The sequence below is a fragment of the Tasmannia lanceolata genome, unplaced genomic scaffold, assembly GCF_043159265.1.
Source record: "Tasmannia lanceolata isolate RefF3 unplaced genomic scaffold, GAP_Taslan_0.1 ptg000012l, whole genome shotgun sequence".
NCBI classification, from domain to species: Eukaryota; Viridiplantae; Streptophyta; class Magnoliopsida; order Canellales; family Winteraceae; genus Tasmannia; species Tasmannia lanceolata.
The window spans coordinates 31,099,076-31,126,671 of NW_027518689.1; the positions used below are offsets into that span (position 1 = coordinate 31,099,076).

General features: G+C 37.4%; 2 protein-coding genes across 4 annotated transcripts; both read left to right on the forward strand.

The window, feature by feature from the left end:
• Positions 1 to 226: 226 nt before the first annotated feature.
• LOC143887184 (B-type cell cycle switch protein ccs52A-like) lies at positions 227 to 13,557 on the forward strand. The gene is made up of 10 exons (XM_077391288.1): positions 227 to 970; positions 1,092 to 1,214; positions 1,913 to 2,017; positions 5,984 to 6,163; positions 6,949 to 7,011; positions 7,365 to 7,559; positions 12,288 to 12,389; positions 12,480 to 12,542; positions 12,677 to 12,745; positions 13,076 to 13,557. Exons 1-10 carry the CDS (start codon positions 455 to 457, stop codon positions 13,127 to 13,129), a joined length of 1,470 nt encoding a protein of 489 aa, XP_077247403.1. The 5' UTR covers positions 227 to 454; the 3' UTR covers positions 13,130 to 13,557.
• A 3,513-nt stretch (positions 13,558 to 17,070) lies between these two features.
• On the forward strand, positions 17,071 to 26,497 carry LOC143887826 (cell division cycle 20.2, cofactor of APC complex-like). 3 transcript variants are annotated; one of them, XR_013254399.1, is made up of 9 exons: positions 17,071 to 17,442; positions 17,544 to 17,648; positions 19,094 to 19,279; positions 19,378 to 19,647; positions 19,745 to 19,847; positions 19,935 to 20,401; positions 20,495 to 20,886; positions 23,251 to 23,297; positions 25,947 to 26,497. XR_013254399.1 is itself a non-coding variant. In XM_077392021.1 (7 exons), the coding sequence occupies exons 1-7, from the start codon at positions 17,338 to 17,340 to the stop codon at positions 20,648 to 20,650; spliced, it is 1,392 nt and encodes a 463-aa protein (XP_077248136.1). In that variant the 5' UTR covers positions 17,071 to 17,337; the 3' UTR covers positions 20,651 to 21,248. The 3 variants fall into 3 exon arrangements, 1 of the variants encoding a protein (XP_077248136.1); XR_013254400.1 differs by lacking the exon at positions 23,251 to 23,297; XM_077392021.1 differs by lacking the exons at positions 23,251 to 23,297; positions 25,947 to 26,497 and having other exon boundaries at positions 20,495 to 21,248.
• The last annotated feature ends 1,099 nt before the right edge of the window (positions 26,498 to 27,596 follow it).

The window sequence follows — 27,596 nt, forward strand, 5'->3', positions numbered from 1 at the left end:
AGGCTAATGATATTGGCACCAACTCATCTTGTCTTTTACTATTTAACCAGCTGCCAAAGCTTATCACAGTTCCGGAAAATGCCAATTAAAAAAGAAAAGACAAGTGAATTTTGTGCAATCATTAATACATGGTAGTGCAACCATTCGTAGCCTCCTCAAATTGCTCTTGAAAGCCAAGTAAAAAAGAAAAGACAAGGAAAGTTCGTGCAAATATCAAAACATGCAAGTGCCAACCCAGCATCGGTTGGAAACTGCAAATACCTCCACCCTAAATAGAGTCGATATAAGCCTATAAGGCAAGGAAAAAAAACGGTCATATTTCTTCTCCCTTCGGATCACAAGCAAAAAATTTGTCACAAAAATTTGTTTCTTAAACCAGAAACCACTGCTAGAAGAAGAAAAAGAAGAAACTAACAGAGTTTCTAAAAACAGGTGAGCTTTTATAATCTCTTCAATGGAGAATCAAAGTAATTCTCAAAGACCCTTTTCGTCCCAACTCAATCTCCCTCCTACAATGTCAATTCCCAACCTCCAAACACCATCCTATCCCACACCCTCTTCTTATCCTTCACCCTCCTCCACAACCATCTATAGTGACCGTTTTATTCCCATCAGATCAGCTTCAAATTTTGCCTTATTCGATATTTCCCCTTCTTCAAATCCTTCTTCATTAGAGGATGGTTCAAGCCCTTATTCAACCCTTCTTAAGTCTGTTCTTTTTGGGCCTGATTCTGGTGTTGTTTCGCCCTTAACACCCAATAAATCTTCTGGGTTTTGGCCTAATGGTATGAATTCACCTTCTCCTTCTTCATCTATTAGTACTCCTAGTAGAAATATATTTAGATACAAGACCGAGATTCGGCGTTGTTCGTCTTATTCCTTTTCTCCGGTGGGCTTTGATGGGGCATTGCCTGGAGTTATTCATAGCCCGCCAAAGACACCTAGGAAGGTAGCTCGGTCCCCTTACAAGGTAAGATTTTATTTTTATTTTTTGAGTTTTTTTTAAGAGGCTGTAGTTTGGATTGGAGTTTTATGCATTTTAGTTTGTTTTGGTTTGGGGGTTTGATTTTTATGTATGGGTGTTGTTGAAGGTGCTGGATGCCCCTGCATTGCAAGACGATTTTTATCTGAATCTTGTCGATTGGTCTTCGCATAATGTGTTGGCTGTGGGTTTGGGTAATTGTGTTTATCTCTGGAATGCTTGCAGTAGTAAGGTGAGGAATTTTGTCTCAAAGCTAGTTTTTTTCTTTTATCCACTAAAAGGGATCAGTTTTCCTTTTCAATTGGAGGTAGAATCATAATTTTACCTTTTTTTTTCTGTGAAACAACCAATTACTCCAAGAGCTTAAGCTGTTAAGAGTTCGTGTTATCTAATCATTTATACTTCAACACTCCCCTTCAGTTGTGGCCCCTCTTTTTTGGGTTGGCCTTACACATGGCACATGTGGCCCCTCTTTTGGGTTGGCCGTACATGTGGATTTTTAATATCAAGGAGTTGTTGGGTTTTGAACCCAGGATGTGCTGTGAGGCAATAGCTCTTATATCATGTGAAAAAACCAATTAAACTTTTGGAGTAATTGGTTGTTTCACATTTCCACTGATTGTTTTAGTCACTCAACTGTTGTCATTGTAATTGCAAAGCTGTCCTCTATTGTTCCCTTTTCTGTGTTGTCATTGTAATTGCAAAGCTGTCTGCTCTATTGTTTGACACATCTATTTGTGTTTCGGCTCAGTTTTCCTTTTCAATTCGAGGTTGAATCAGAAATGTACATTTTTTTTAATTTCCCTATGATTGTTTTGCTCACTCAACTGTTGTCATTGTAATTGCAAAGCTGTCCTTTGTATCTGTGTTTTGGCGTCGACATGGGGCCTTCTGTTGTTGAATGGCTTGTTTCTTGGTGTGACAATTCAGGTGACCAAGTTGTGCGACTTAGGAGTGGATGATAGCGTTTGTTCAGTGGGTTGGGCACAGCGGGGCACACATTTGGCTGTTGGAACTAATCTCGGCAAAGTCCAGGTGAGTTATGTTGAAAACCAGCATATAGTCATTCTAAACATGGAATTTTTATGGCACTTGCAAAGAGCATTTTATTGCATTGGGCAGTTGTTTCAACCCACATATTATAGGACAGTGGTGTGGTATCATTGGAGTTATAGCAAGTGGTTAATGCCCCAGCTCAGTGCTTGGGAACTAAAGCTCTGTATTTTGGGTTGCAACTTATGCTCCTAGACAGTTCTTATCCCTACAATTTTGTATGCCACATGATTTTGAGAAGAGTGGTTTTGTGCTATTCCAGTCTTTCTCTAAGAGAACCATGTAACTGATGCAAGGAAAAAATGTCACTGCTCTAGATTATTCTCATTTTCAAGGGTTTCTTATGGAAATACCCTAGGAACTAAATTATATATCTCTGAATTTCTTCAACTCTAAGCTTTTCTGATTACACAAAACATTTATCGAGAAAAGTCCCAAACGCTAAACTTTAACTAAAAATTAAGAAGCAACAAATAGTGATCCCAAACTCATCATTGAAGGCAACTCATCATCAAACGCCATTGCTTGGGCTAATGGTGAATCGGAGGGACCTTTGAAGCTGCAGTCCTACATTGCAGAAATTAGGGATCTAATCCATATCATTCATCCAGAAATCCAGCACCGTAGGAGGTCGGCAAACGTATTGGCTGACAGGCTGGCCAAAGAGGGTGTATTGTGGGACTCTCTCTGTCAATGAGTTCGCAATTGGGGCAGACACTCGGGCAGGATAATCTTTTCAGCTCTTATTTCTGTTTTTCTTTGTTTTGTATGCATATTTAGCGGACCTTTATGGCCCTATCTTTGGGTACTCCTTGTCCCCCATGTAATCTCTTTATGCAGTAATTAATTCATCATCTTTTGAAAAAGAAGAAGAAGAAGCAACAAATAGGAAGCTATGAAGATAGGGAAAGCATTGTAGCCAATAAATTGACAATTAAAGGGAAACTACCATGAAATCCTAACTATTTATGGAACAACCCTAAAATCTTTGCAAAATTATCTTACCTAGACTACTTACGGGAAAATGAAGGAAAAAGTAATTAACAACCCTGCTATTAAAAAAAAAGTAATATACAACCGTTTGCCCCTTGTTCTCCATCATCTTTCTAGTTGAAAAGAATGAATCCTCTGCAAGTTCATCGAGTGGACACTTTCTCAAGTTGCTTTTGAATTTTGTTTGAAGGATATGAATATTGAATGTTGAAATTCATTTGCATGGGTCCTTTTTGTCATGCCACTTTGGTACTATTTTATTCTTCAAAGACTGAGGCTCCGATAAGATGGCTTCGATTGTTGACACTTACTAGTGGGTAGACGTTAAGGTAGAATTGTCTTGGTGTTTCGGAAGACATTCCAAAGATATTAGGGAGACTTCTTGTTGAGTCTGCGGAAAAGGTTGAGCAGGTTTATATCGCCCGTTTGTTGGATAGGCGATATTAAAACCTGCACAACTCATTTTAAGTCTCAAATAAAGCTTATATAGTTTATTATTTTCTATAGTTTAACATCATATCCATATGAATAAAATTTCAAGCTTGTAAACTTTAAATCCCTAAAATGTGTATCCTCTTTAACTACTTACAACCCTAATCTACAGTAACCTTTCCTCCCTAACTTACTGTAATCCTATGTCTTTTCACGAGCTCTCCGATGAGGTGTATTATAACCTTCATACCCACTTCCCCTGACGCTTCCCACATTGTTTCTTCTTTACCTTCCCCATCGCTTTCTTAGTATTTTCCGCTTCACACGCTCCTCGTTGGAATTTTCCTCTACACACATTTTCTCTCTTTTTTTAGACCCCTCACTTCCCTCTTCCACTTCCTACATCGCTTCTCGCGTTTGTTTTCCATTCTTGCAACTATGGTTAAAAGCTTTAGGGTGCCGTGGCTATTTCTAACTCATTCCCAAGGTCTTTAGGAGAATTGGTGACAAGTTGCCACATTGTTTCACTTGTTGAAAAGTACTTGGCACATTACCCTATTTTCTATTACATGCGATATATGGAACGAGCGTAATTCTAGTGCTTTCGATGAAAATGATTCCCATTTGTGAGTGGTGATTTCCATAATCAAAGTTTAAATTATCCTTCAGCCTTTTTCTATGATGCTTTGAGGAAGTGGAAAGAAATATCTTGGTGTAGAGAAGCTAAGGACAAACGGCTAGCAATGTTTGTCCCGGGTACCCCCGCACCCCACACCAACAACAACAACAACAACAACACACACACACACACACACACACACACACACACACACACACACACACACACACACACACATCCCCCGTCTTGCCAACCAGATGGCTGATGAGCTTTCCTAAAGAGGAATTAGTAGGGAATTTCTTGCTGGTTGTAACGTTGTTCCCACTGATTAAGCGTGGATGTCCTCTTCTCTAATAGATTTATCTTTCATTTTAATAAAATTCAGATTTTCTTTAAAAAAAACTCTCTTTCAGAAAAATATTGGCAAAGCTCCAAATCGCTTATGAAATCAGGACGCAGTCCCTCTTCTTGAAGAGTACTGATATCTGGACCATGCATTTTCCTTTTCCTTAGCTACTTTATTCAGCTTCGGTGCATAGCCTTTCATGCATACTTCATCACTTGACACTTCAAAAATCAAGCTCCATTCGTAACATCAATGGTGTCCAATGTTGGATTTTTTTGCATTTCTTACAAATATTACTATCACTTTTACAGTTGAAAGTTGAAACTTCCCTGTCTTATGATTTTGTCTTTTCAACTACGCTTTGCAAAATTGTCAGTTCCAGAATGTTCATCTGTTTAGTGATTCTTGATGTATCCTTCGGTTGGGGAGTCTTCTCTTCAATATTTTTCAATTTCTTTGAATGATGAGAAATTTTTAAAACATTATCGACATCGTTCAATAAATGGGTGGTTTTCAATCTTTTTTTCCTCTCTTGGTTCTCATTGTTTTCTTTGCTTTTTGAAATGAGAGGACTGGAGAAATTGAAAGTCCCATGATCTTTATTGCAGTCTTTCTCATCAACAAACCTCGAAAGGTTGGGTAATATGATGATCCTAGATGGATCCTTTAGTTTGGGTGACTTCTCGTCAACATTGTTTGATAATGAGGCGGTTTTCATGGTTTTCTTTTCTCTTGGTATTCGTTGTTTTCTTTGCTTGTTGGAATGCGAGGGCTGGAGAAATAGAAAGTCCAACGATCTTTATTGTAGGCTTTCTCATCAACGATTGTTGAAAGGTTGGGCGATAAGATGATAGGACAATTGGGCACATGGACATTCGGATGGATGGATGAGAGAGCTGATCTGTTGAAGGGATTTTGAGCTTTTTGTATATGCTGTTTGATCTCACTTTGCTCATTATCTTCTCTTTTTGTTGTTGAAAAAGGGGCCTTCCTTTGAGTATTATTTTTGAGAGCATGTTTTAATGAGTCCTGACTTCAATTGGTGACCTTCCTCTGATTCCTATGACACAAGAACAAATATCAGGGTCTAGATTATCTTTCTTGCAATGATTTCCCAAAGGACCACCCTTAAAAGTCAATTCCCTCAAATCCTTCAACTCTAATTTTCTTTGATTACGTAAAACATATATTGATAGAAAACATTCCAAAACCCTAACCCAGAATAAAATTTGAAAAACCGGATGCAGGCATCTAGAATTGAAAACTAAAAATAACTAGGAAATTGATTATTAATGGAAAATACCAGTAATTCCCCAACTATCTGTGGAACTAACCCCTAAATTTATAAATAGTACTCACCTGAGATATCCATGAGAAAACAAGAAACCTGTTCTACTCTGTTCATCTTATACACTGTCTTTAGTTCCTGTTAGTTGTGATTTGTTCATAATATTTAAGCTTCATGTGAGGAATTGAATATATTGCATTTTATCTAATGCTTAGTTTCTTAAACCTAAAGTTTAGTTGTTTGATTACCTTGAACTTTTATTCTGCGTAGATATGGGATGCATCTCGCTGTAGAAGGGTAAGGACCATGGAGGGACATCGTATGCGAGTTGGAGCTCTAGCCTGGAGTTCGTCTCTATTGTCTTCAGCTAGTCGGGACAAGACCATTCTTCAACGTGATATTCGTGCTGAGGAAGATTCTGTTAGCAAACTCACAGGGCACAAGTCAGAGGTTAGTTTTGCATTTGTTTGAAACTCATCTCTTTACATGTTCATGATATCTTAGCATGCTTGGGTTTGAGCATTGAATTTATCTTATCTGATCAAATCCTCTAACTATCAAGGTTTTAAATTTCAGTTTCGGTTTCGGTTTTGGCTGAAATCGAAATTTCGGCCGAGATTCAAGGAAAAAAAAACAAATTTCATTACTATGCCAAAATTTCGGAAAATATTAAATTTTCCCGAAATTTTGGCCGAAATTACGAAAATTTTTGCCAAATTTTCTGAAATTTCGGCAGAAATTTGGGATTCTGGATATCTTGGCATGCTTAGGTTTGAGTATCGAATTTATCTCTCTCCATCTGATCAAATTCTCTAATTATCAAGGTTTTAAATTTTGGTTTCGGTTTCGGCTTTGGCCGAAATTGAAATTTTGGCCAACATTCCGGGGGAGAGGGGGGATTTCATTACTATGCCAAATTTTCGGAAAAAAAGAAAATTTCTGGAAAAAAATTATGTTTTCCTGAAATTTCAGCCAAAATTTTGGCTGAGATTACCGAAAGTTCGGTTTCATTCCCAATCGAAATATGAAAGTTCGGTATTTCGGCCAATATTTAAAACCTTACTAATTATATAAACCTGTGGGCATGTCCTTGTTCACTTTAGATGCAATAATCTGGTTCTTATTATTGATTAACAATCTTCTAAAATAATTATCAGTTCTATTCTAGTTTTTTCTGCTGCATTGAGTATTACAGCTATGTATTGGCCTTGACGGGCAATGGTCTGTTGATTTAGGTTTGTGGACTGAAGTGGTCTTATGATAACCGTGAACTAGCATCTGGTGGTAATGATAATCGGGTGAGTTGGTTTCACTTCCTCGTTATGCACACTGGTTCATGATATGTTATTTTCATGAGGAACGATAGAATGAAGGGCGCCCTTCCAAGAACCAGTTACAAGGGTGCCCCCATTGGTCCATCTCAAGAAAGTGGCATAGAAAAATACCGAAAAGACGTTGACAAATATAAAATTAAATGACCAATAAAGGCACTTTCTTGACAATTACCAACAGGTGTGCCCTTGTAAGTGCTTGTTCGCAAGGGAGCCCTTCAGTCTATCATTCTTCTATTTTCATTTGGTTATTTATTTATTTATTCTCTTTTTCTCAATGGCAAACATTTTACTTTTTCCTTAGCATTGCCCCTGTGCAGCTTTTTGTTTGGAACCAACATTCAACACAGCCTGTTCTCAAGTACTGTGAGCACACGGCAGCTGTAAAAGCTATCTCCTGGTCCCCACATATGCATGGGCTTCTTGCTTCTGGTGGTGGGACTGCCGACCGATGCATTCGTTTTTGGAATACAACTTCAAACTCTCATCTGAGCTGCATGGACACTGGCAGTCAGGTATCATTTATGAGAACTGTTAATTTGGTGTCACCACTGGAAACTATGCATTGCATAAACCAAAATATGATGCCATCAAACTTTGAGTGCAATGGCCCCTGTGCTTGCATGAGGTCAATTTTTTTGGCTTGTCTTCGTAAGAGCTTCAAATGTTTATGCAAACAATAGAAAGATCTAAAGAACCGTAAAAAAGGGAAAAGGGCATTAGTAGTGTGGGATAAAATGAAAATGCGCATAAAACTGAACTCAGGAGAAATTTGTGAAATCTACTGCTCTATTGTTAACAACTTGGACAGCTTTACTATGGATGCACTTGATCAATACAAATACAACGAAATGTTAGAGATCGAAAGAATCTAAATATCAAAATGCATAGAAGTGAGATTTTTCTTGTAATCGTTCTGGGTTGTCCCATCTTGGCTGCTCAGGTCTTGTACCTACTTAAATTTTTACAAGATAAAACTCTTAAACGCTAGTGGTAGGAGATGCATCTCCATTCGTTTGATTGGTATGCTTTCTAGAATACACATATAACACGGTCTTAAGATTCTACTCCCCATGTTATCCCTTTTTCCCCAACTTATACAAGAATAAATGCAAAACTGCATGTGTTGTTTCAGTGTTTAACTATACAAGTAAATAAGTTTTAATATATATTGTTTTCAACAAAAGTTACAAAAACTAGGATTAGAATGAGTCAATTAAGGAAACACACAGCGAGTCAGCCCTTCATTTGAGCTTTCCTCCGTTCAGCGACACAATGGCTTCAGACAGTACAAACAAAAATTCTAATTTCTTCTATTTTGTATTTTGACATTTTGGCCTAGTAAGTCCTTCCACCCAAGTGTGGTAGGTTCTTGTTAGGGAATTCAAGTCAGATCAAGTCATCTGCACACTTTCATTTTTGAAAAACTTCTCTTAAACCTTTTCCAGAAATAACCAACACACAAAAGATGGCTTTTTTTGGCGCGCCCTAGCCGAGCGGTCCTCGCCTGCACAAGCAAGCAGATTAGCTCCCTCATTCTCTTATTGTGCCGGCAGGCCTGGGCGAGCGAGGTAGGGTTAGATTAGAGGGAGGGGGGCTGCGAACGTTTGTCCCATGAAGCGCCAGGGAACCATTCATTCCTCCCGGGCTGGGCTCTCGCGTGTCCGGGGTCCCCACAAAAGATGACTTTTTTCCCCTACCAAAAAAAGCCATCTTTTTTGTGTTGGTTTTTTCTGGAAAAAGGTTTAAGAGAAGTTCTTCAAATATGAAAGTGTTTCAGAAAGACTTGTTGGAGGTGTTTAGTTACTGCTTGAATGCGAGAATGCGGTGGGGAAATTTTCCAGGATAAAATCAGCGATGTGGAGTTGGAATTGGAGCATTAGTTAGAAATTACAAAGATAAATATTGAAAAGGCTCTTGCTTCAAATTTGAGAGAACTTATTGGTTGGGCCTTCTTAGCTAACTGGTTGTGTGGGTACATTTCAATCTGTTAATTTTGAAGCAGATGTTGTTCGTTGGACCCCTTTGAGGGACTGCTTAGCATATCTTTCTTTGTGTGTGTGTGTGTGGGGGGGGGGGGGGGGGGGGGGGGTTGAGATAAAGGAGTGGAGAAGAAAAAAAAAGGCATATGTCTTCTAAGCTAGGGTTCTTTGAAGTTGGGTTGCTTGGGAAAAAGAACGTGTTATTCTCATGAGTGCAAGAGTATTTTTATGGCTGCAAGAAAGCAATATTTCAAGGGGCCTCTGTAGAAAGGATACAAATTTTGGATGGATCCCTTTGAGGGACTGCTTGGTACATCATTTTGGGGACAAAAATAAAGGTATGGAGAAAAGCAGAAGGCATTAGTTTCTATCCTAGGCACCATTCAAAAAAGAAGTTTCTAATTTAGGCTTCATTGAAGTTGTGTTGCTAAGAAAAAAGGCAAAAAAAGGTGTTATTAGTTCAAGAGTATTTCTCTGTCTGCAAGAAAGCAACAATTCAAGGCGTCTCTGTAGGAGACAAATTTTGGATGGAGTCCTTTGGCATTATTGTTAATATCAATAAGGAAAAGCCCTGCAACATATAAATTATGGATCTTCTCTGTTACTGGGAAGATTGGGCTTTATCTTGAAGTGGAGGAACTGGATGATGATGTGTCAATATGCATATTACTTACATATACATGGGGAATGGTCATGCTTACTTGAATGAGTAATGTGTTAAGTTTATCCATTGTCATAGCCTTTCTGATAACCCAACACTGTTCATTCAATGTGATTCGAAGGTTATCCGGCTCTCATATTTTCCCTTAGCATTTTGCTGACTTCTTTAATGAGCTAAAGGACATTGTGGATATCTCTAGTATTTCCTTCCGTCATATGAGGAGATCGGCCAATGGAGTGACGGATAATTTAGCAAGGAGCGGGGTTTTTTTGGAGGCTTTGGAGCAATATGACTTTCTTCCTTCTTGACTTTTTTGTAGTGCTTTCTTTATTTGCTTGTATATAGCGATTTGCTTCTTCCCCTTGTTTTTTCTCTTTGAATTTTTTGACCATCTCGGTCCTTTCAATGAAATCTTTGACCATTCAAAAAAAAAAAAAACATTGCTCATTCAATAGTTCCCCACATTAGGTGAGGTCGTGACAAGAGGGTTTTCTGCTTGCAGCAACGAACATTATTAGAGTTGGAGACATTAGATTACTAACATGATGGTGGGGTTATGCATTTGCGGGCATTATCTTCAGCTCGTAGTTATTGGCTTTGCAATTATCCTTCTTCACATCTTACTATTGTTAGCCAATTTTCACAGTTGAATATTGTCAATAATGAATTATTCCATGTTGCATACTATATTTATTTCTATATGAGTTATACTATGAAGAAACATTGCATCTCCATTAGGGGCAACACTAGTTGTCAGTTGTACACGTGTAACAATTATATGGGTTATTGGATCCATTCATGTGGTAGGCCATTACGTGGCCATCTACTATTGCTGGCCGCATCTCGATAGACTGATCTTAAGTCCATGATCAACATCTTGATGGAAGAGACGCCTTTTTAGATCTTATAAATCCTAAATCAACCTTTTTTTCAAGTGACGATGATCAAAAGGATACAATCATCCAATCATAGTGGACCAATGCAGTTGGTGGTTGTAGTGGTGGCCCACCTGATCAATAGAGATGATCACCATGCGTATGTGCCACACATGTGGTCGAACTGTGACATGGTGTCTTTATGTCAATATTCTTTCCATATTAACCCCCTTTGCAGACGACTTAAATATCAGCCACACAAGGTTAGATAGAATTAAAAATGAAGACATCCGTAAAAAGGTGGGAGTGGCACCAATTGAAGAGAAGATGAGAGAGCACCGCTTGAGATGGTTTGGGCATATCCAACGCAGGCCTTTGGATGCTCCAGTGAGAAGAAGTGACTCATGCCAAGTTGATGGAGTAAAAAGATGAAGGGGCAGACCGAAAACAACTTGAGTAGAAACAGTGAGGAAAGATTTGATAGCTAGGAACATAATAGAGAACATGACCTTGGATAGGAGAGAATGGAAGAAAATGATCCATGTAGACGAACCCAACTAGTGTCAGGATTAGACTTAGTCAATTTGAGCCGGGTAGATTCTTTCACCTTCTTCATGAAAATTTTCTAAAGTATTCATTAGCCGACCCCAACTAGTTTGGGACAAAGGCTTAGTTGAGTCGAGTTGAGTTGAGTTGAGGTTATGTCGATCTGCTTTATTTCAATATTTTTTTTCCATCCCTGCTATGTCAGATCCAGGTCTTCTTAAATTATTTATGGTACATGTGTTTCAGCCTATGTCATGCATGTGTTTGTGGCATCTTGCATCTACGCTTTCTTGTGGATGATTTTTTAACATTTGCTTCTAACCAATGGACTTGGGCTAAATTCAGAAATTCCTGGATGATTTTTTAACATTTGCTTCTAACCAATGGACTTGGGCTAAATTCAGAAATTCTGGTTTTGTATATAACCATTTCAATTTATGTTCGAGTTGATTTCTGTAAATTAAAATTTGCCTTTGCTCTCTAAATGAAACAACCAGCCTTGTCATGTTTTTAAAGACACACCTAACCAGAATGCATTAGTGGAAGCATGTAAGTTGAAGTAATGAACAAACAAATAATGTTAATCGTGATCAAGCTTATGCATTTAAATAATCCGCAGGACCATTCACCATAGATATCCCCATGCATGGAATGCCATTGTAGGCACTTGTTTTCGTCTAAGGTATTTTGTAAACAACCTATCCTTGGCTTGGGCTTATGGTGTGGTTTGAAACTATGTCCATTGTTCTTTCTTGGGTGAAGTGACAGGGCTTGGCATTGGAGGAAGAGGGTGCAGGGCAGTGCTTGAACTAGAAATTAAATCATTTAAGGACTGAAGTAGTATGCTTCTTTTAGCCTTTTTGCAGGCAATATGATCCTGAAAATTCTTTGAAAAGAAAATGGAATGGTCAAAGTCCTTACCTTTTTTTTATAAGTTGGTTCAGCTTAACAGAGACTGAAACTTGAAAACGGGATAAGAGACCATTTTACCCCCTCACTAAAGGAATTCTCTTTACTACTCAGACATGAGAGCATTTGCGAATGTCAAAAGTTTTTCTACTCTCTGAGTAGAAAAAGTTTTTCTATTCGATAACTCAGGAGAAGTGTATCAGAATTCTTAGAAAAGTTGCTTCAACAGGTATTATAAGATACTCACCAACACTATCACTTGTGGTGCAGGTATGTAATCTTGTGTGGTCCAAGAATGTCAATGAACTCGTCAGCACCCATGGCTACTCCCAAAATCAAATAATTGTGTGGAGATATCCAGCAATGTCAAAGGTACACATGCTATCATGCATCTATAACTTCTCTCAAATAATCAATACCTCCATTTACTAATCAGTTTATATAAATTATTTCTTACTGTAGTTAGCCACTCTTACTGGCCATACCTATAGAGTTCTTTATCTTGCCATCTCACCTGATGGGCAGGTGATGTAGTCCTTGTTCTGCCATTCCTTATGTTGCCTTTTTTGTTTATCTGAGGGTTCTGCAATGCATTCCTTTACTCTCCACTTGTAGGTGCCTTTTTCATTAATGATTTTAATAGTTGTTCCTTTTCTCAGACAATTGTCACAGGAGCAGGAGACGAGACACTACGGTTTTGGAATGTGTTCCCTTGTCCAAAGTCTCAGGTAAGTAGTGTATTAATGAGAACAGAGAAATTCATTGTAGTGCATCTCACCTTTTTTTTATCTAACCAGAATTTCTCAACAAATGGAAAATCTCTTTTAGGAGGGGTTCTCTCAAAATAAAATATTTGTAACCCATCTGAAGTTTCTACTGAATGAAATTGTCTTTGCCTCCTTGCCTAGTCTGAAACCTTCTGAATTTCACAACTGATATTTTTTTGCCTTGTCTAGTCTGAAATCTACTTATTTATACTTGACATTTTTTCTTTAGTGCACCATTTCTACCTTAACACATATAAAAATCTAAATGAGAGATACATTGCTGTTGTGCAGAACACCGACAGCGATATAGGAGCCTCATCTCTTGGAAGAACTCAAATCCGGTGACCTCTGTCAGAACTTGGAATCTAAAATTTCTCGAACACTGAACTCAAGAGGGTAATCCAAGAACCAGTGGAGGTCAAATATTTTGTTGCAGGCTCAGCCATTCTTAAGAAGATTCACGTCATTTGGGTCGGTGAACCCATGCATACCATAAGGAAAATATTTTTTATTTTATTTTATTTTTAAAGAAAGAAAATTTTATGTTTTGGTTTCCTTACAGATGTAGATATATGATGGTGGGGGTTGTAGGTCAGTTGTGTAGGCTGCTCCCTTGTTGTATTATGGAGAGATTGAGTAGTGAATGTCATGAAAGAAACACTTGGGCTGCTCCCTTCTTTTATTATGGAGAGACTGAGTACTGAATGTCATGAAAGAAACATTTGGGTTTAATAGGTTACCCATAGTTTTGTATAAAGGAAGCTCTTTGTTCTTATCATTTTTATTAGTTTGGGGTTCTTATCCATATTTAATTCACTTTTGCTTGGTGTTCTAAGGGATGCAAATTTCAACCTTGGTAGGAAAATTTGGGAAGTTAAGTGTGTAAATAGGGGATAGTGGTATAGGCATTCTTAACACTAGGCATGAGACTCATGTCAGTTTGTCCAGTGTGAAAGAGTAAAAGCAAATGTAATAGAGCAAACAGATGGAAATGCCTAAATTTGGGGGTTTCAATACCAATTTCCTATAAATACTTGATTGACATAGGTAATTCAATTGATATTTGAACCAATTGAAGAATTGATGTGCATAGGTTCCTGCAAATTTGCCTCCATGATGCAATGAAGTCCAGTAGTATATCTCCTGATACATCTTCGTTGTACACAAATGGAAACAGACCCAAGACACCTTTGGATTTGATAACTCTGAAGACACTGGTTTTGTGAAGACAATGGTTTCAGTTTCTGCAGAATAACAGATTACAAGAGAGAACCAAAAATAAAAATAGAGTGTACAAAGGCTTTGGAAAATTAAATTTGATAGTTGCTACTAGAACTGTGTATTGCATTACAAACGATGGATTCCTTGTCCTTTTATGGACTTATTGGTGCCTTTCAATTTGAATTGCACCATTTAATTGCATTTGTTCAATGCGAGCTGAAATTTGACCGTTAGATCGCATCCGATCGCAATTCTACAGTCAATATCGACTCCAGATCGTGACAGTTGGCTAGCTCGACTCCAGATCGTGACAGTTGGCTAGAGTAAAACACTCTCGCCCCATAGTGATCATTTGACCCTTGGATCACGACTGATCGCTAACCTGTGATCCAGATTGCTCCTGTTCGAGTGTCAATTGTTGGTGCACATTGGGTCACAATCTTGCCGATCAAGTTTCGATCTTTGGTACACCTATGGTTGTCATCATGCGGTCTAGATCACACTTAATCAAGTTCGATCATTGATATGCAATTGGGCGCAACCCTGTGATCCAAATTGCACTCATTCATGATTGATCTCATCCAATCATTGTACGATCTCACATGATGATACCAACCGATTAAGATCAACACGTCCATGCTCTGCGCAGGCACGCATGTGGACATGCTACAAAAGACATGTGCTTTAAAAGAACTCTTGTCACTTTCCTACGTGAGGCTAAACTTTTACTCTTCCCACAAGCCTTTCTACCGTACTTTCAAAAGCACCTGTTTTCAAATTAGCTCATTATTTTAAAAACTATTTTCTAAAACACTATTATTTTGAAAATTTCCAACAATCACTCACCATTTTCAAAATCAAAGAAAACATATATCTCATTAGACTTGGAATTCTTATGCAGGTATATCACGATTTGAAATTTCACTTGGTGAGAATATATCAAAATTGACCATGTTGGTATGATAGACATATCATTGAACTAGCAATTATATATGGCCAATCCGATACATTTCACAAATAAGATTTCATCTCTTTAGGTAATTTCAAGAAGCTGTGTGTGAGTCTTATGTCTATATCTTGGTTTCAGAAGCACTCTAGAGACTAGCTAGGCCTCATAGGAAGTGACATCATTTCCACACTCATATAGGTACACTTATCAAAAGTGTCCCTTCAACTAAAGCACTTTAACACACACACACATATATATATATATATATATATATAACCTATTAAGAATTACTATTCCATTATTGGCTAACTATTTAATAGAATAATGTCAAAGTCCTATATGTCCAAACTTACCATTATAGACATAATTATACACCCATGATAGAGTGGCCTTTATATTGTAATGCAAATATATTGACAGTATAGGTTTATGCTAAATTAGAATTTCTAATAATATATGTTTAGCCACTTTGATTCTTGATAATAGGAACCTATTACAATAAATTTTGTTGTCATAGTAGAACTAATAATTCATGTTTGCTTATTAAAGGCCCATGACATAGCTCCCCCACCAACAGTGAATATCAAACCACTCATTGATGTATGTTCATCATGCTTGATTTGTGAAACTACCAGTTACTCCAAAAGCTTAAGCTGTCGGAGAAGGCGTCATTTAGTTTTTTATACTTTAACACTCCCCCTCACGTGTGGCCCTTCTTTTTTAGGGTTGACCTACAATGTGGCACATGTGGCCCCTCTTTTTGGGTTGGTCATTCCATGTTGATTTTTCATATCGAGGAGGTTTGAGCCCAGGACCTTTGCTATGACACCATTTGAAACAACCAATTACAACCAACTTTGGAGTAATTGGTAGTGGTGGAAATGCCTAAATTAACATATAAGGAAAATGGAATTTGACCAACGATTTGGTTATTTCCAGTTTGTTTGTTTTTGTTTTTGTTTTTATTATTATTATGGGGATTCGAGCTCACTTGTTTTCCTCGTTATGTGTTACAACTTACAAGTCACAACATGTAATTTAGTCTTTATTTTCCAATCGAAATCCCATTTTGCTAGTGGCCCTATCTTTTCTAACCAGTGGCATTTAGGGGTGTTCATTATTTGGTTAAAACCGAATAACCGAACCAAACCGAATTGGTTCGGTCGGTTCGGTTCGGTTTTTTTCCATTTCGGTTCGGTTTCTGTTTCGGTTATCTCCAAAAAAAATTCGGTTAACTGAAATAACCGAATTAATGATAAAAATCATTATTTTTTTCAAAAAAAGATGTGATATGGGCACTCCAAAGGATGATCGAAACCGTCCATTTGATTGATCACAACTTAATTAGGTTATGCTCAAAAAATCATTTCGATTGGATCATCCTAGCCCTCCGATCGAAACAAAGATTTTGCTTTTTTCCCTTTTTTTCTCTCACTATTCGGTTATCCGAATTTTTAATTAGTTCGGTTTCGGTTCGGTTTTTTAAAATTTTGGTTCGGTTTTGGTTACCGAAATTTGATAACCGAAATAATTTTGGTTATCAAATTTCGGTTATTTCGGTTCGGTTATAACCGAATAACCACCCTTAGTGGCATTGTCATACTACTCCACCACCAATCTTATTCGCACATTTGGTCCCACTCTGATAAAAAAAAAAGTGAGCCATTGTTAGACATCCATATAAAACCATAGGAATTTACCAGGGACATCGCAGAAGGCAATCTGCTCTTGGGATGTTGCATCCAATTCATATGAATTAAATCAATAAGACAAAATCAGAACATATGTGGCTGCTCTTACATGCAACAGCCCAGGCGCGAAACGCCTTCTTTGCTGGTCGCTAGCAAATCTCGAAAAACATATGTTAAAAAGGTTTTTCACAAGAACCGTCCGATTACTGATTTTCGTTGGCCGTTATAAAAGCGAATTAAAGCGTCCCCATCACCATACATGTATAATGGGCCAGCCCAGGGGGGTTCTTGAGACCGCTTCAAAGGTCCGATTGGGCGAAACCCCTCTTTTGTGTTTGAAAAATAAGGATGACGTTGATATGACCGTTAGCTACTTTCTATATTCGTCAGGCTTTTGGGATCCTCAATATAAACCCTGAAACGACATTTCTAAAATAACTCTCTCTCTCTCTCTCTCTCTCTCGATCACGAACCCTAAAAGCTCTCGCTCACTGATCTAAATACTCGCGATTCTGCATTTCGAAGAGAAAAGCTCTCATAAAGATTCATTTAATTGCATCATATTTCTGCATTCTTGCCTGTTTATGCCATTGATTTTTTCTTCTCTTCTCTTCTAGGGTTTTTTTCTGGGTTCTTATTATTATCATTTGGTATTCCGCAGGTTTATCCCTATTTTTTTCTTCTTGTTTGATATGATGGATTTTCCATCTTTCAACCCTAATGACAGGAGACCCAGATCAGGAGAAGGTGATCTCACACGCAGAAGGCTTTTTACAAGAAAACCCTCAAGAAATTTGGTATTTTAATGAAACCCATCTCTTTTTTCTCTCTCTGTAGATGCTGTTTTATGATTTTTCTAAATTGGGTTTGTTGCGGATTTCTTGTTATTATCTTGTAGGGAGATCGCTTTATTCCGGTTAGGTCTGCTATGGATTTTGATGTTGCGCAGTTTTTGCTGAGATCGAAGAATAAGGAGCCTGAGGGACTGGTTTCCCCTAATACGGTTAGTCTATATTTTATGCCTTTGTAATTTCAGCCTTTGTTATCATTTTGAATTCATCAGTTTTGCTCTCTTTCTCCGTTTTGTTAGAAATTTAGGAATGAAGACACTGATTCCAGCTTTTTTCGCCTCATTTTGGCTTGTTCTTCTTAAATTCTTCCTTTAAAAAGCTGCTAAAGCTTCCCCAAAATTTGGAATATTGAATGAAATGCTACATGCATGAAGTGCATAAAAAGAGTAATAAACTGCGTTGTTATCTATTTCAAAATAAGAACCTTCCATGATTTTTCCATGATTAATAAAAAAACAAGAACTGGAAACCATGTATGCACTTGTAACATGAATGAAAATCGCAAGTTAATACTATTGAGAGGAAAACTTGTATCTTCTGTAGATTATAGTCCAAGCTCTCCAATGGCACATGGAAATCATTTATAAAATTCAATGACTCTCTAAAGGCAACCCAAGACTAGAAAATACTTAAAATGTACCACAGAATATGCCCATCCTGGCTTTTTTAGAAGGTTATACGAAAGAATACATGTACATGGCCTAACTCTTTGGAACGAAACTGTGATTACAGTGGGGATCGAGGCTCTTCTTAGTTCATGATAGGATTCGAGTTAGGAAGAAGGATTTGGAGGAACAACACCCGAGTGATTTTTTTAGAATTGCATTAAATTCATCAACTATGGCACGTGGATTGTGGGTCTTTAGATGCCTTGGTATACGAGGATGGTTCAATGGGGTCAATGGTAGAGGTAAGACACACCCGTAATTGGTGGCAGTTGGAAAGGTAAACTTTTGCTTTGGAGTGATGTCTAGGGTTCGTGTGGCCATTGGATATATAGAGGTTGATGTTGTAGGGAGGGTTACTCATGCAATGGAATAGGGAAAACCACAATATAAAATATATAAGGATACAAATGTCTCTATTTTGGGAAAACCACAATATACAAAAAAAATCCATTAAAAATGTCTTAAAAAAAAGCCACAATATACAAATGTCTCAACTATGGCACGTGGATTGTGGGTCGTTAGATGCCTTGGTATAGGAGGATGGTTCAATGGGGTCAATGGTAGAGGTAAGACACACCCATAATTGGTGGCAGTTGAAAAGGTAAACTTTTGCTTTGGAGTGCTGTCTAGGGTTTGTGTGGCCAATCGGATGAATAGAGATTGATGTTGCAGGAGGGTTACTCATGCAATGGAATAGGGAAAACCACAATATAAAATATATAAGGATACAAATGTCTTTATTTTGGGGAATTCACAATATACAAAAAAAACCCATTAAAAAACAAATAAATTTTTTTTTTACAAGGATTTGGATTTTCCATTGCACCATTTTATCCATGATGCCACCCATGGCATCCATGATGTTTGTACATGTCTTTCTGCTCTAAGAAATATCATATGTTTCTTTTTTGTTTTTGTTTTTTTTGCAGGAAGAGTACAGGAAACAACTGGCAAATATTGTTCTAAAGGATCACAATGTTTCAGAAAAAGATAGTCGCATATTCATTTTCAAGGCAAAGCCGGTGAAGTGCGAATTCGATTCTATTTTGAGTAGCACTGAAGATTGGCTTCCAATTCCTAAGAAGCAACGGAGAGTTCCTCGTCATATTTCTCAGGTATATCCTTACCCTTTAAAATGCATACTCATCAAGCTGAGCTTCCAACCAATTTTCTTAGTTGCCATTCCAAACCAACATTGCTTTTGTAACTGCAGACTGCTGAGCGAACCCTAGATGCTCCTGATATAGTTGATGATTATTATCTGAACCTGCTTGACTGGAGTTCAACCAATGTTGTGGCAATTGGCCTTGGTAATACTCTATACCTATGGAATGCTGCCAATTCCGCCACAGAAGAATTGCCAGAAGTTAGAGAAGATGATGGGCCTATTACAAGTGTTTCTTGGGCTTTGGATGGTACACATATTGCAGTTGGTCTGAATAACTCTGAAGTTCAAATTTGGGATTCTTTGTCATTAAAGAAGGTAAGCAAACCAATTTTTGCTCTCATTTTCCACCCAATAATCTCATTTCCAGGCTTGTTATACTTTATAATGACAATATATAATTTTGATTATTCAGATAAGGTCCTTGAGGGGTCATTCTGACCGAGTTGGAAGTTTATCGTGGAATGGTTCCATTCTAAGCTCTGGTGGTCGAGATAGTAAAATATTTAACCATGATGGTCAGTGCCTGATCCAACTCTTTTCACTTCTAAGGTTTAAAAATCATGTTTCTTCTAATTGACATGCTAATTATCACCCTGATGCAGTGAGAATAAACAATCATATCATATCCAGATTGGATGCTCATGAACAAGAAGTGTGTGGGTTAAGGTGGTCGCCATCTGGTAAACAACTGGCTAGTGGAGGTAACGACAACCTTTTATACATATGGGATGTGGGTAATTATCATTCGGGTCGATATCTCCATCGCTTGGATGCTCATGAAGCCGCAGTTAAGGCCCTGGCATGGTGCCCGTACCAAAGTTATCTGTTAGCATCTGGTGGGGGGACGGCAGATAAATGTATCAAGTTTTGGAATACTCGCACCGGTGCCCTTATGAACAGTGTGGATACAGAGTCACAAGTATGTTCCTTGCAATGGAATCGTCATGAAAAAGAACTCCTGAGCTCTCATGGGTTTAGTGAGAATCAGCTCATTTTGTGGAAGTTTCCATCCATGAAAAAGATAACAGAAATTAAAGGGCATACTGCTCGGGTTTTACATCTTGCGCAGGTTTGTTTTAGTTGCACTAATTTCATCGCTTGATATTTTTAGTCATATCAAGGCAAAAACTTTGAATAAATGTAATTTCCTTCTGTTCTGCAGAGTCCTGATGGTTTCACTGTGGCATCAGCTGCGGCAGATGAAACACTTAGATTTTGGAAGGTCTTTGGCTCCCCAAAATCCACTACTTCTGTCTCTGGAAAAAGTGTAAAAAAAGAGACCAGCTGTCTCCAGAGTAGCTACATGGCTATAAGATAAACTGAAGTGAAGTTGCTCAGAAGTAAATGGAGGTGATATCTGCACTCCCCAAAATCTGCACTCCCTGATGGTTTCACTGTGGCATCAGCTGCGGCAGATGAAACACTTAGATTTTGGAAGGTCTTTGGCTCCCCAAAATCCACTAGAAAAAGTGTAAAAAAAGCGACCAGCTGTCTACAGAGTAGCTACATGGCTATAAGATAAACTGAAGTGAAGTTGCTCAGAAGTAAATGGAGGTGATATCTGCACTCCTTGTTTTGATAATCACACTGGTTTTTTTTTATAAATATTTTTCCGATTGGTTGTTGATGGCTTTTTGTGAATTTGTAATAGCATCTAGCTGACATTAGGGAAGTTTAAACTAAATGGATTACCATTCAGAAAAAAAAAAAAAAAACAATAGGTGAGCTTTTTGTGATTCAATCACAAAATCAAAATGAAGTTTAAGGCCTAGACTGGTTCATGACTCCCTAAGTCTCTGCGACACTATTCATTCTGTATATCACCAGATTTAGGTGAGGTGGTGGTAAAGTGTTTTCTTGCTTGCAGCAATGAACATAATTGGATATATTAGATTGCTGACATGATAGTTGGGTTATGCATCTGTGGGCATTGTCTTCTGTTAGTAGCTATTTTTGAAGTTATTCTTCTTTACATCTTACTGTTGTAGACTATTTTCACCATTTTTTGTCTCAAGATATTGTGGTTAATTATTATCACTAACGAATAATTCTAGGGTCGTGTACTATATTTTTTTTTCATATGAGTTTTACTAGGAAGAAACGGAATGTCTGTGTTATTGGTGATGACACAAGTTGTCATCTGTGTACCCATAGAAGTTATATGGGTTACAGGATCTGTTCATCTGATAGAGACCATATGCTATTGCTGCCCTATCTTGATCTAATGATCTTAAGTCTGTTATAAGCACCTTGGTGAAGAAGCCATCTTTTTAGAATTTTAAAAATCCAAAATTACACCATTTTTATTGAGGTGATGATGATCAAAGGGTTAAGATAATCCAATTAATAGTGTACTGATAGAGAATGCCCCCTTTCTAATAGGGCCTGCGAAGAATTGAAAAGGGGTTTCTTTCATGAAGGAATTTGCCTTTGGAGAACCGGGTGATCAAGCCTCAGCAATTTGCTAGGGTATAATGATCCTGTAGATTCTGTCCCTTCAATTGGCTGCAAACCTCACCTGATAGCCATGGGATTTCAATATCTTCTACCGAATTTCGACCGAAATTTCGGTTTCAGTGAGGACCGAAATTTAAAACCTTGCTTAGGAGAAATGGGGAGTTAACTATAGAACATTAGAAGAGTTGTTTAACATTGCCAATGAGTGAAGGAGAGCATTTGACTGCAATATATCCGTCAGTATGCTGGAAGGATACAATGGACAGATAAGATATTTGCTGGCCACATCTCTCTTCCTTCCAAAAAATTAGAGATGAGACAGGTGGCAGAAAGGAGCTCATCTACCGGCAATTGTCGAAGCCAAAGTTGTGAGCATAAGGTCTGGGATATACTGCTGGCTGGAAGCAATGCCTGTAGTGCCTGTGTTTTTGACAATGTTAATGGGCATAGTAGTTGATCTCAGTCCATGCTCTGTATGATAGTAAGAGGAAAGAATGGTTGGGAATGGTTGTTTTGGGAACCCATTTTCTAGAAGAAATCACTCTTTTGCAAAATAAATCCCAACAAAATTTAGCCAAACATTTTATATTTCTGTATTTGTGGAGGAAGAAAATGAAACCTAGACCCCATAAAATAAAGTCCTTAGTAAATCTATTCATAAATGCTGATGATAATGTTTTAATTTTCACAGGTGTTTATGCGTAAGTTGTAGTTAATTTACTGAGTGTTTTTGATCAGAACTCTTCTTCTGATAGTTACCGAGACTTTCTTGGCACGATTATCAAGCGGACTGTACACAAAAATTTAATTGTCATTGTATTTTAGTGATAAGCAAGTTATGTCTTTGATGAATTATCTGATTATTGTTTGTGGCATGTGGTTCCTTGCTGGCATTTTTGTTTCATCCAAGGAAATATACTTTGGATAGTGATGTCTTTGTTTATAAAAGTTTTCTTTTTATGTGACAAGAGTGGCATATTTTTAGAAACTTTCCATGCTACAGAACCATCTTGGTCACTCGTGCATTTAGGATGTTTGTCTTCTTGTTTCAGGTATTTCTTATATCTGTTTGTAAATTTAACATATATTTATGTATCTAGATACATTTCTTTATACTTTATGCTTTTTTTACTCTCACCCATTATAATAATTTTCACCTTCCAATAATTCTATATAAAATCCTCCATCAAGGTCATGTCTAAAACAGATTTGAGTTTATTTGTACGACAATTTGGACTTTAATTGAATTTGTAAGCAGTTCAATGGCCTGATTCTATGTTGTCGCATGAGTGTTTCACATAAAATATGCTATCGCGTTAGAGCCATTTCTTACCTGATAGTCTTTTTAGCTAGCATAGCTACCTAGTCTTTTAAAATGTCTAATAATGCCAGATTTCTTTTGTATTTAAAGTCGCTAAAATGATTTCTTTTTTCTTTTTATTGCTTCTTTGGTATTTAAAGCCGATTACTCGAGGGAGCGCTCTTTGTTGTTGAATGACTTCATTAAGGTATTGTTCCTTCATTTGGAGATTTTAACTTAGCTTTCCATTTAGCATCATATATGGGAAATATCGGGTTGAATTTTTATTGCTAATCTAAAAGATGCCTTCTAGAAAAAATGAAGCAATGAAGATTGCATGCTTTTTTCTTTCTTTGAAGCATTATGAGATTCCAAATTATCATCTAATGTAGAAAGTTGATAATAGTTCCTTGGATTTTAATTCACGCCTCGTTTTCATCTACAGATAGCAACAATTCATTTCTAACATGAAACACATAACTAAAATGAACCCAACAGAATTAATGACAAAATAACAAAAATACCCACCTCAACATTCATCAATTCATTCATTCCATTCCCATTTTAGCCTTCCACCTACTTTTTACAAGAACACATTGTTTGTTTATAATATTTTAGTCCTTTTGCAAAACATTCTGAACTGACAACTGAAACCACAATCAACCATGCAAATAAAATCCTGATGCCCAAACATCCCAAAGCCAACACAAATGCATTCCCAATAAGTACCATCTCGTTCCTTGTGTCCACTACGAATTGGAGGCATACCCTTCTCTCCTTTATAAATCCTAATGTCTTGTTTCCACCAAAACAGAACAAGTGTAGTTTGCACAGAGAAAGAAGTCAATTAAATAAGTTGCTGTGTTGTGATTTCTCACGGGATTGTTTTGTTTTTTAGCAACACATGGTTGACACAGTTGGCCCCAATAGGTTGCCCGAACGATGCATACATTCTAAGAAGGGACTATTTCAAGATGATGTCTGAACTCTGAAGGTTCAATTGCGATTAGCCAAAGCTTAACCACCCACAACCATTGGATTTCTCTGTGCATCTCCATTGTAGAGGGTAATAAAAACTACAAAATATAGGAAGGTGTTAAGAATTATTAGAATCAATTGTATTTTTTTTAGATTCATTGGACTGGGTGGATTAAATTTTATTTCCATGTCTGTTTCTTTGGTGCAATTTCTGTTGCTCAACTCAACTCAACTAAGCCTTTGTCCCAAACTAGTTGGGGTCGGCTAATGAATCCTTTAGAAAATTTTCATGAAGAAGGTGAAAGAGTCTACCCGGATCAAATTGACTGAGTCTAATCCTGATACTAGTTGGGTTCTATCTACATGGATCATTTTCTTCCATTCTCTCCTATCCAAGGTCATGTTCTCTGTTATGTTCCTAGCCATCATGTTCTCTTTTATATTCCATGTCTGTTTCTTCGGTGCAATTTCTGTTGATTTGGATTTATTTCTCACCCGCTCTCCCCTCTGTTTTTTTCTGCTGAAATTTGTTTCATTATGGAAATTGTGCTAGCCTATACTTTTGCACATTCTGATTTATATTTATTAAAGTACGGTGTCTTCATCTACTATATTTAATTTCAATATAGCAAACACACTTATTTCTATAAGATTTGAAAATGAGTTAGTCCTCATTTTAATCTGTCCATGAATGGTAGTTTTGAAGAAATCAGATTAAAGATACAGAGACACAGTTTTTTGGTTGCGCTTACCTTCACCCTCTATAGAGGCAAATCTATAGAACAATATGTTTGGAACACTTTCTATCAAGGGTGTATTCTTGTTCACCTCCTTCCAAGTGCCATTTTTGACTTCCTAGCACTCGGGTGCTTCACTAATTGGTAGAATTTCATCCATTGTACTTTGAAGCTTTGATGTGTGAGATGTGTGCAACTTTCTTAAAATGTGGTATTTATCCATAAATAGAGATGATAAAGAAAATCTGAGTTAACTTGATCTCTTAATCTTCCTATGATCAGTTTGTACAAAATGTAAATATCATTAATAGTCCCCATTTTCTTTTGATTTACTAACTGTGGATACAGTCTGAGCTTGCAATTTTTATATCCACATTCTCCTGAAAATGATGGATACTGGGCTATGCGAATTATAGGGGTTGCTCCTAAAATTTCAGATTTCTCAGCTGATTTTCATATTTTAAACAGGGATCTGGTTTAGGTACTTGTTTAATTTTGAGTGATTAGAAAATAGTAACACAGCAGGTGTATTACATTGATTCAGTACTAAGAGACCAGATATAATTCTGTTTTGCATTTCCATTAAAATAAACTGCTCTTTTGTATTTAGTTAATAGGTTTTATTGGCTGTTGTTGATGTCTATTTTTATTTTGAATCTGCTCCGTTTATTCAACAAGTTTTTGTGATTTCTCTTAGATTCAATCTGCCAAACCCTTCATCAAATATACCAACACTGTGATTCAAACTTCATATATATTTTTTAAAGCAAGATCGTGTTCATCTTCAATGTTACATGCTTCAGCCAAATTTGGTTATACTAACTAGACTAGAAGAAGAAAGAGAATTTTTTTTTTTTAAAAGAGGAATAAGAGAAAAAATTGATAGGGCAAGGTTGGAGTAAGCCCTTTACAGAGGAAACTTTTGTCATATTATGTGTGAGGGAGTTGCAAACCTCCTTCCCACTTAGAAGAGATTCCAGATTTTATCCCTTGGTGAATAATTGGAACCATAGTTAGCAAAACACAGTTTTAAACAAACAGAAATGTGTTTTTTATTGGTTTGCCGTTTAATACTCCATTTAAAAGTTTTTTTTTTAAAAAAAAAAACAAAAAAAAAACTGACCACAATTTGTGTAAAACAGCGCCTGACCCAGAGATGTGGATCATCCAAGGCACATTAGCATGGCGTACTCTTCTTGTTCGAACCGGAGTTTGAAACCAAACTTCTCCTCAGGAGGATAGATGGGGCGATTCAGGTGAGATCCAATGTAGATCTAACTTTCTATTCACTCGTGGGTTCCGGGCAGTCCGCAGGGGGGGGGGACCACCACGGCTCCTCTCTTCTCGAGAATCCATACACCCCTTATCAGTGTATGGACAGCTATCTCTCGAGCACAGGTTTAGGTTCGGCCTCAATGGGAAAATGGCGTCCTCACCCATAACCACTAGATTGTCAATCCACGGCTTGGATTGCACGCAATCGGCTTCTGATTGTTGGGATGCGACTAGATGTGATCCAATGATTCACATTGCACCTAATTGATCACTATCACTCTTTTTGGCCAACTTTCCAACTTTATACCCGCTGTATTTTGGGAATGACAAAAGTTTGAATCATTTTTTGTGTTTCTGTTATTTTTACTATGTTTTTTTTTTTTGGAACCAATATCATATTAAACTCTGAATTTTTCTGTCCTTTTTTTTTTTTTGCTGAATCGCGTTTTGCAAACTATGATTGGTGAAGAACCAATGTGAGAAAGAGAAAACATATAAAAGGATGAGGAGAGATGGTTCTGAATATGAGATGGGGGCAATGGTGACCCTTTCTCAAACTCAAACACTGGATCAGTGATCAAACCCGAAGCTGCGCCTTCTCGATGATCTCTTCAGATCGATGAAGGCCTAAGGGTGCAATATTAAGAAGTCGGGTTCAGGTTGAGCCCAACCCAAGTTGCACCCCTACGAAGGACCACCATGAGATCGACCAAATCTTCATAACTACTTCATCTTTATGATTTTGAACCTAAAGAGAAGGATAGAAGGGAGGCCGAGGGTTATGGAGTGGATAATTTAAGGCTTAAAACCACATAAAGGTGATTTATTTGATATGTTTACTTTTTTACCTTACTGGTTTGCAATATTAAGAAGTCGTATTGAGTTATAATCTGAACCGTCAAAGAAATAAGCGACCTCAAACAAAAAATGGGTACCAATATCAAAACAGAACCTTGGTACTTATATAATAAGACATGCATGTATATGGCAATATCAAAACTATAAAATTGCATGCCAAAACTTGTAGCCGTGATTAGCTATAAAAGAAGAATTATCAGATTCTTGATTAGCATAACTTTTGGGGCATAGGAGATCCAAGACAAGACCTGTCAAATGGGCGGTTCAGATTACTCTCGAGGATGGGACCCAGTATGGTGTATTTGGCTTGACAAATGAACGGCGTGGATAATTCAGAACATGGTCTCCACCTGTACCTTCTGCTGCCATTATCATCAAGTGTAACCAATGAAGTTCTAGAGAAAAGTCAAATAAAATGAAAAATATGTTTGTTGATGACAACTCCCACTTAAAAAAGGGAAATGATATCAGCACAACCATGTTTTAAAAATTGCACGTACTCAGCTTGTCTTTTCTTTCCTAGGTGGCTTGTGAGAGCTTTTTGAGAGCTGTAATAATCATTTAAATAATAAAAGACAAGATGGGTTTGTGAAATTATTAAAACATGGTCGTGCTGATATCATTTCTCACAAAAAACTATTTTCGGAGTGTGGATATTA

Excerpts from the sequence above, each read along its gene's own strand:
- LOC143887184 (XM_077391288.1), top strand. The coding sequence starts at position 455 with ATGGAGAATCAAAGTAATTCTCAAAGACCCTTTTCGTCCCAACTCAAT. Across the intron at positions 1,215-1,912 it reads GGAATGCTTGCAGTAGTAAG|GTGACCAAGTTGTGCGACTT; the intron begins GTGAGGAATTTT and ends GTGACAATTCAG. Across the intron at positions 12,543-12,676 it reads CCATCTCACCTGATGGGCAG|ACAATTGTCACAGGAGCAGG; the intron begins GTGATGTAGTCC and ends TCCTTTTCTCAG.
- LOC143887826 (XM_077392021.1), top strand. The coding sequence starts at position 17,338 with ATGATGGATTTTCCATCTTTCAACCCTAATGACAGGAGACCCAGATCA. Across the intron at positions 19,280-19,377 it reads TTCCTCGTCATATTTCTCAG|ACTGCTGAGCGAACCCTAGA; the intron begins GTATATCCTTAC and ends TTGTAACTGCAG. Across the intron at positions 19,648-19,744 it reads ATTCTTTGTCATTAAAGAAG|ATAAGGTCCTTGAGGGGTCA; the intron begins GTAAGCAAACCA and ends TTGATTATTCAG.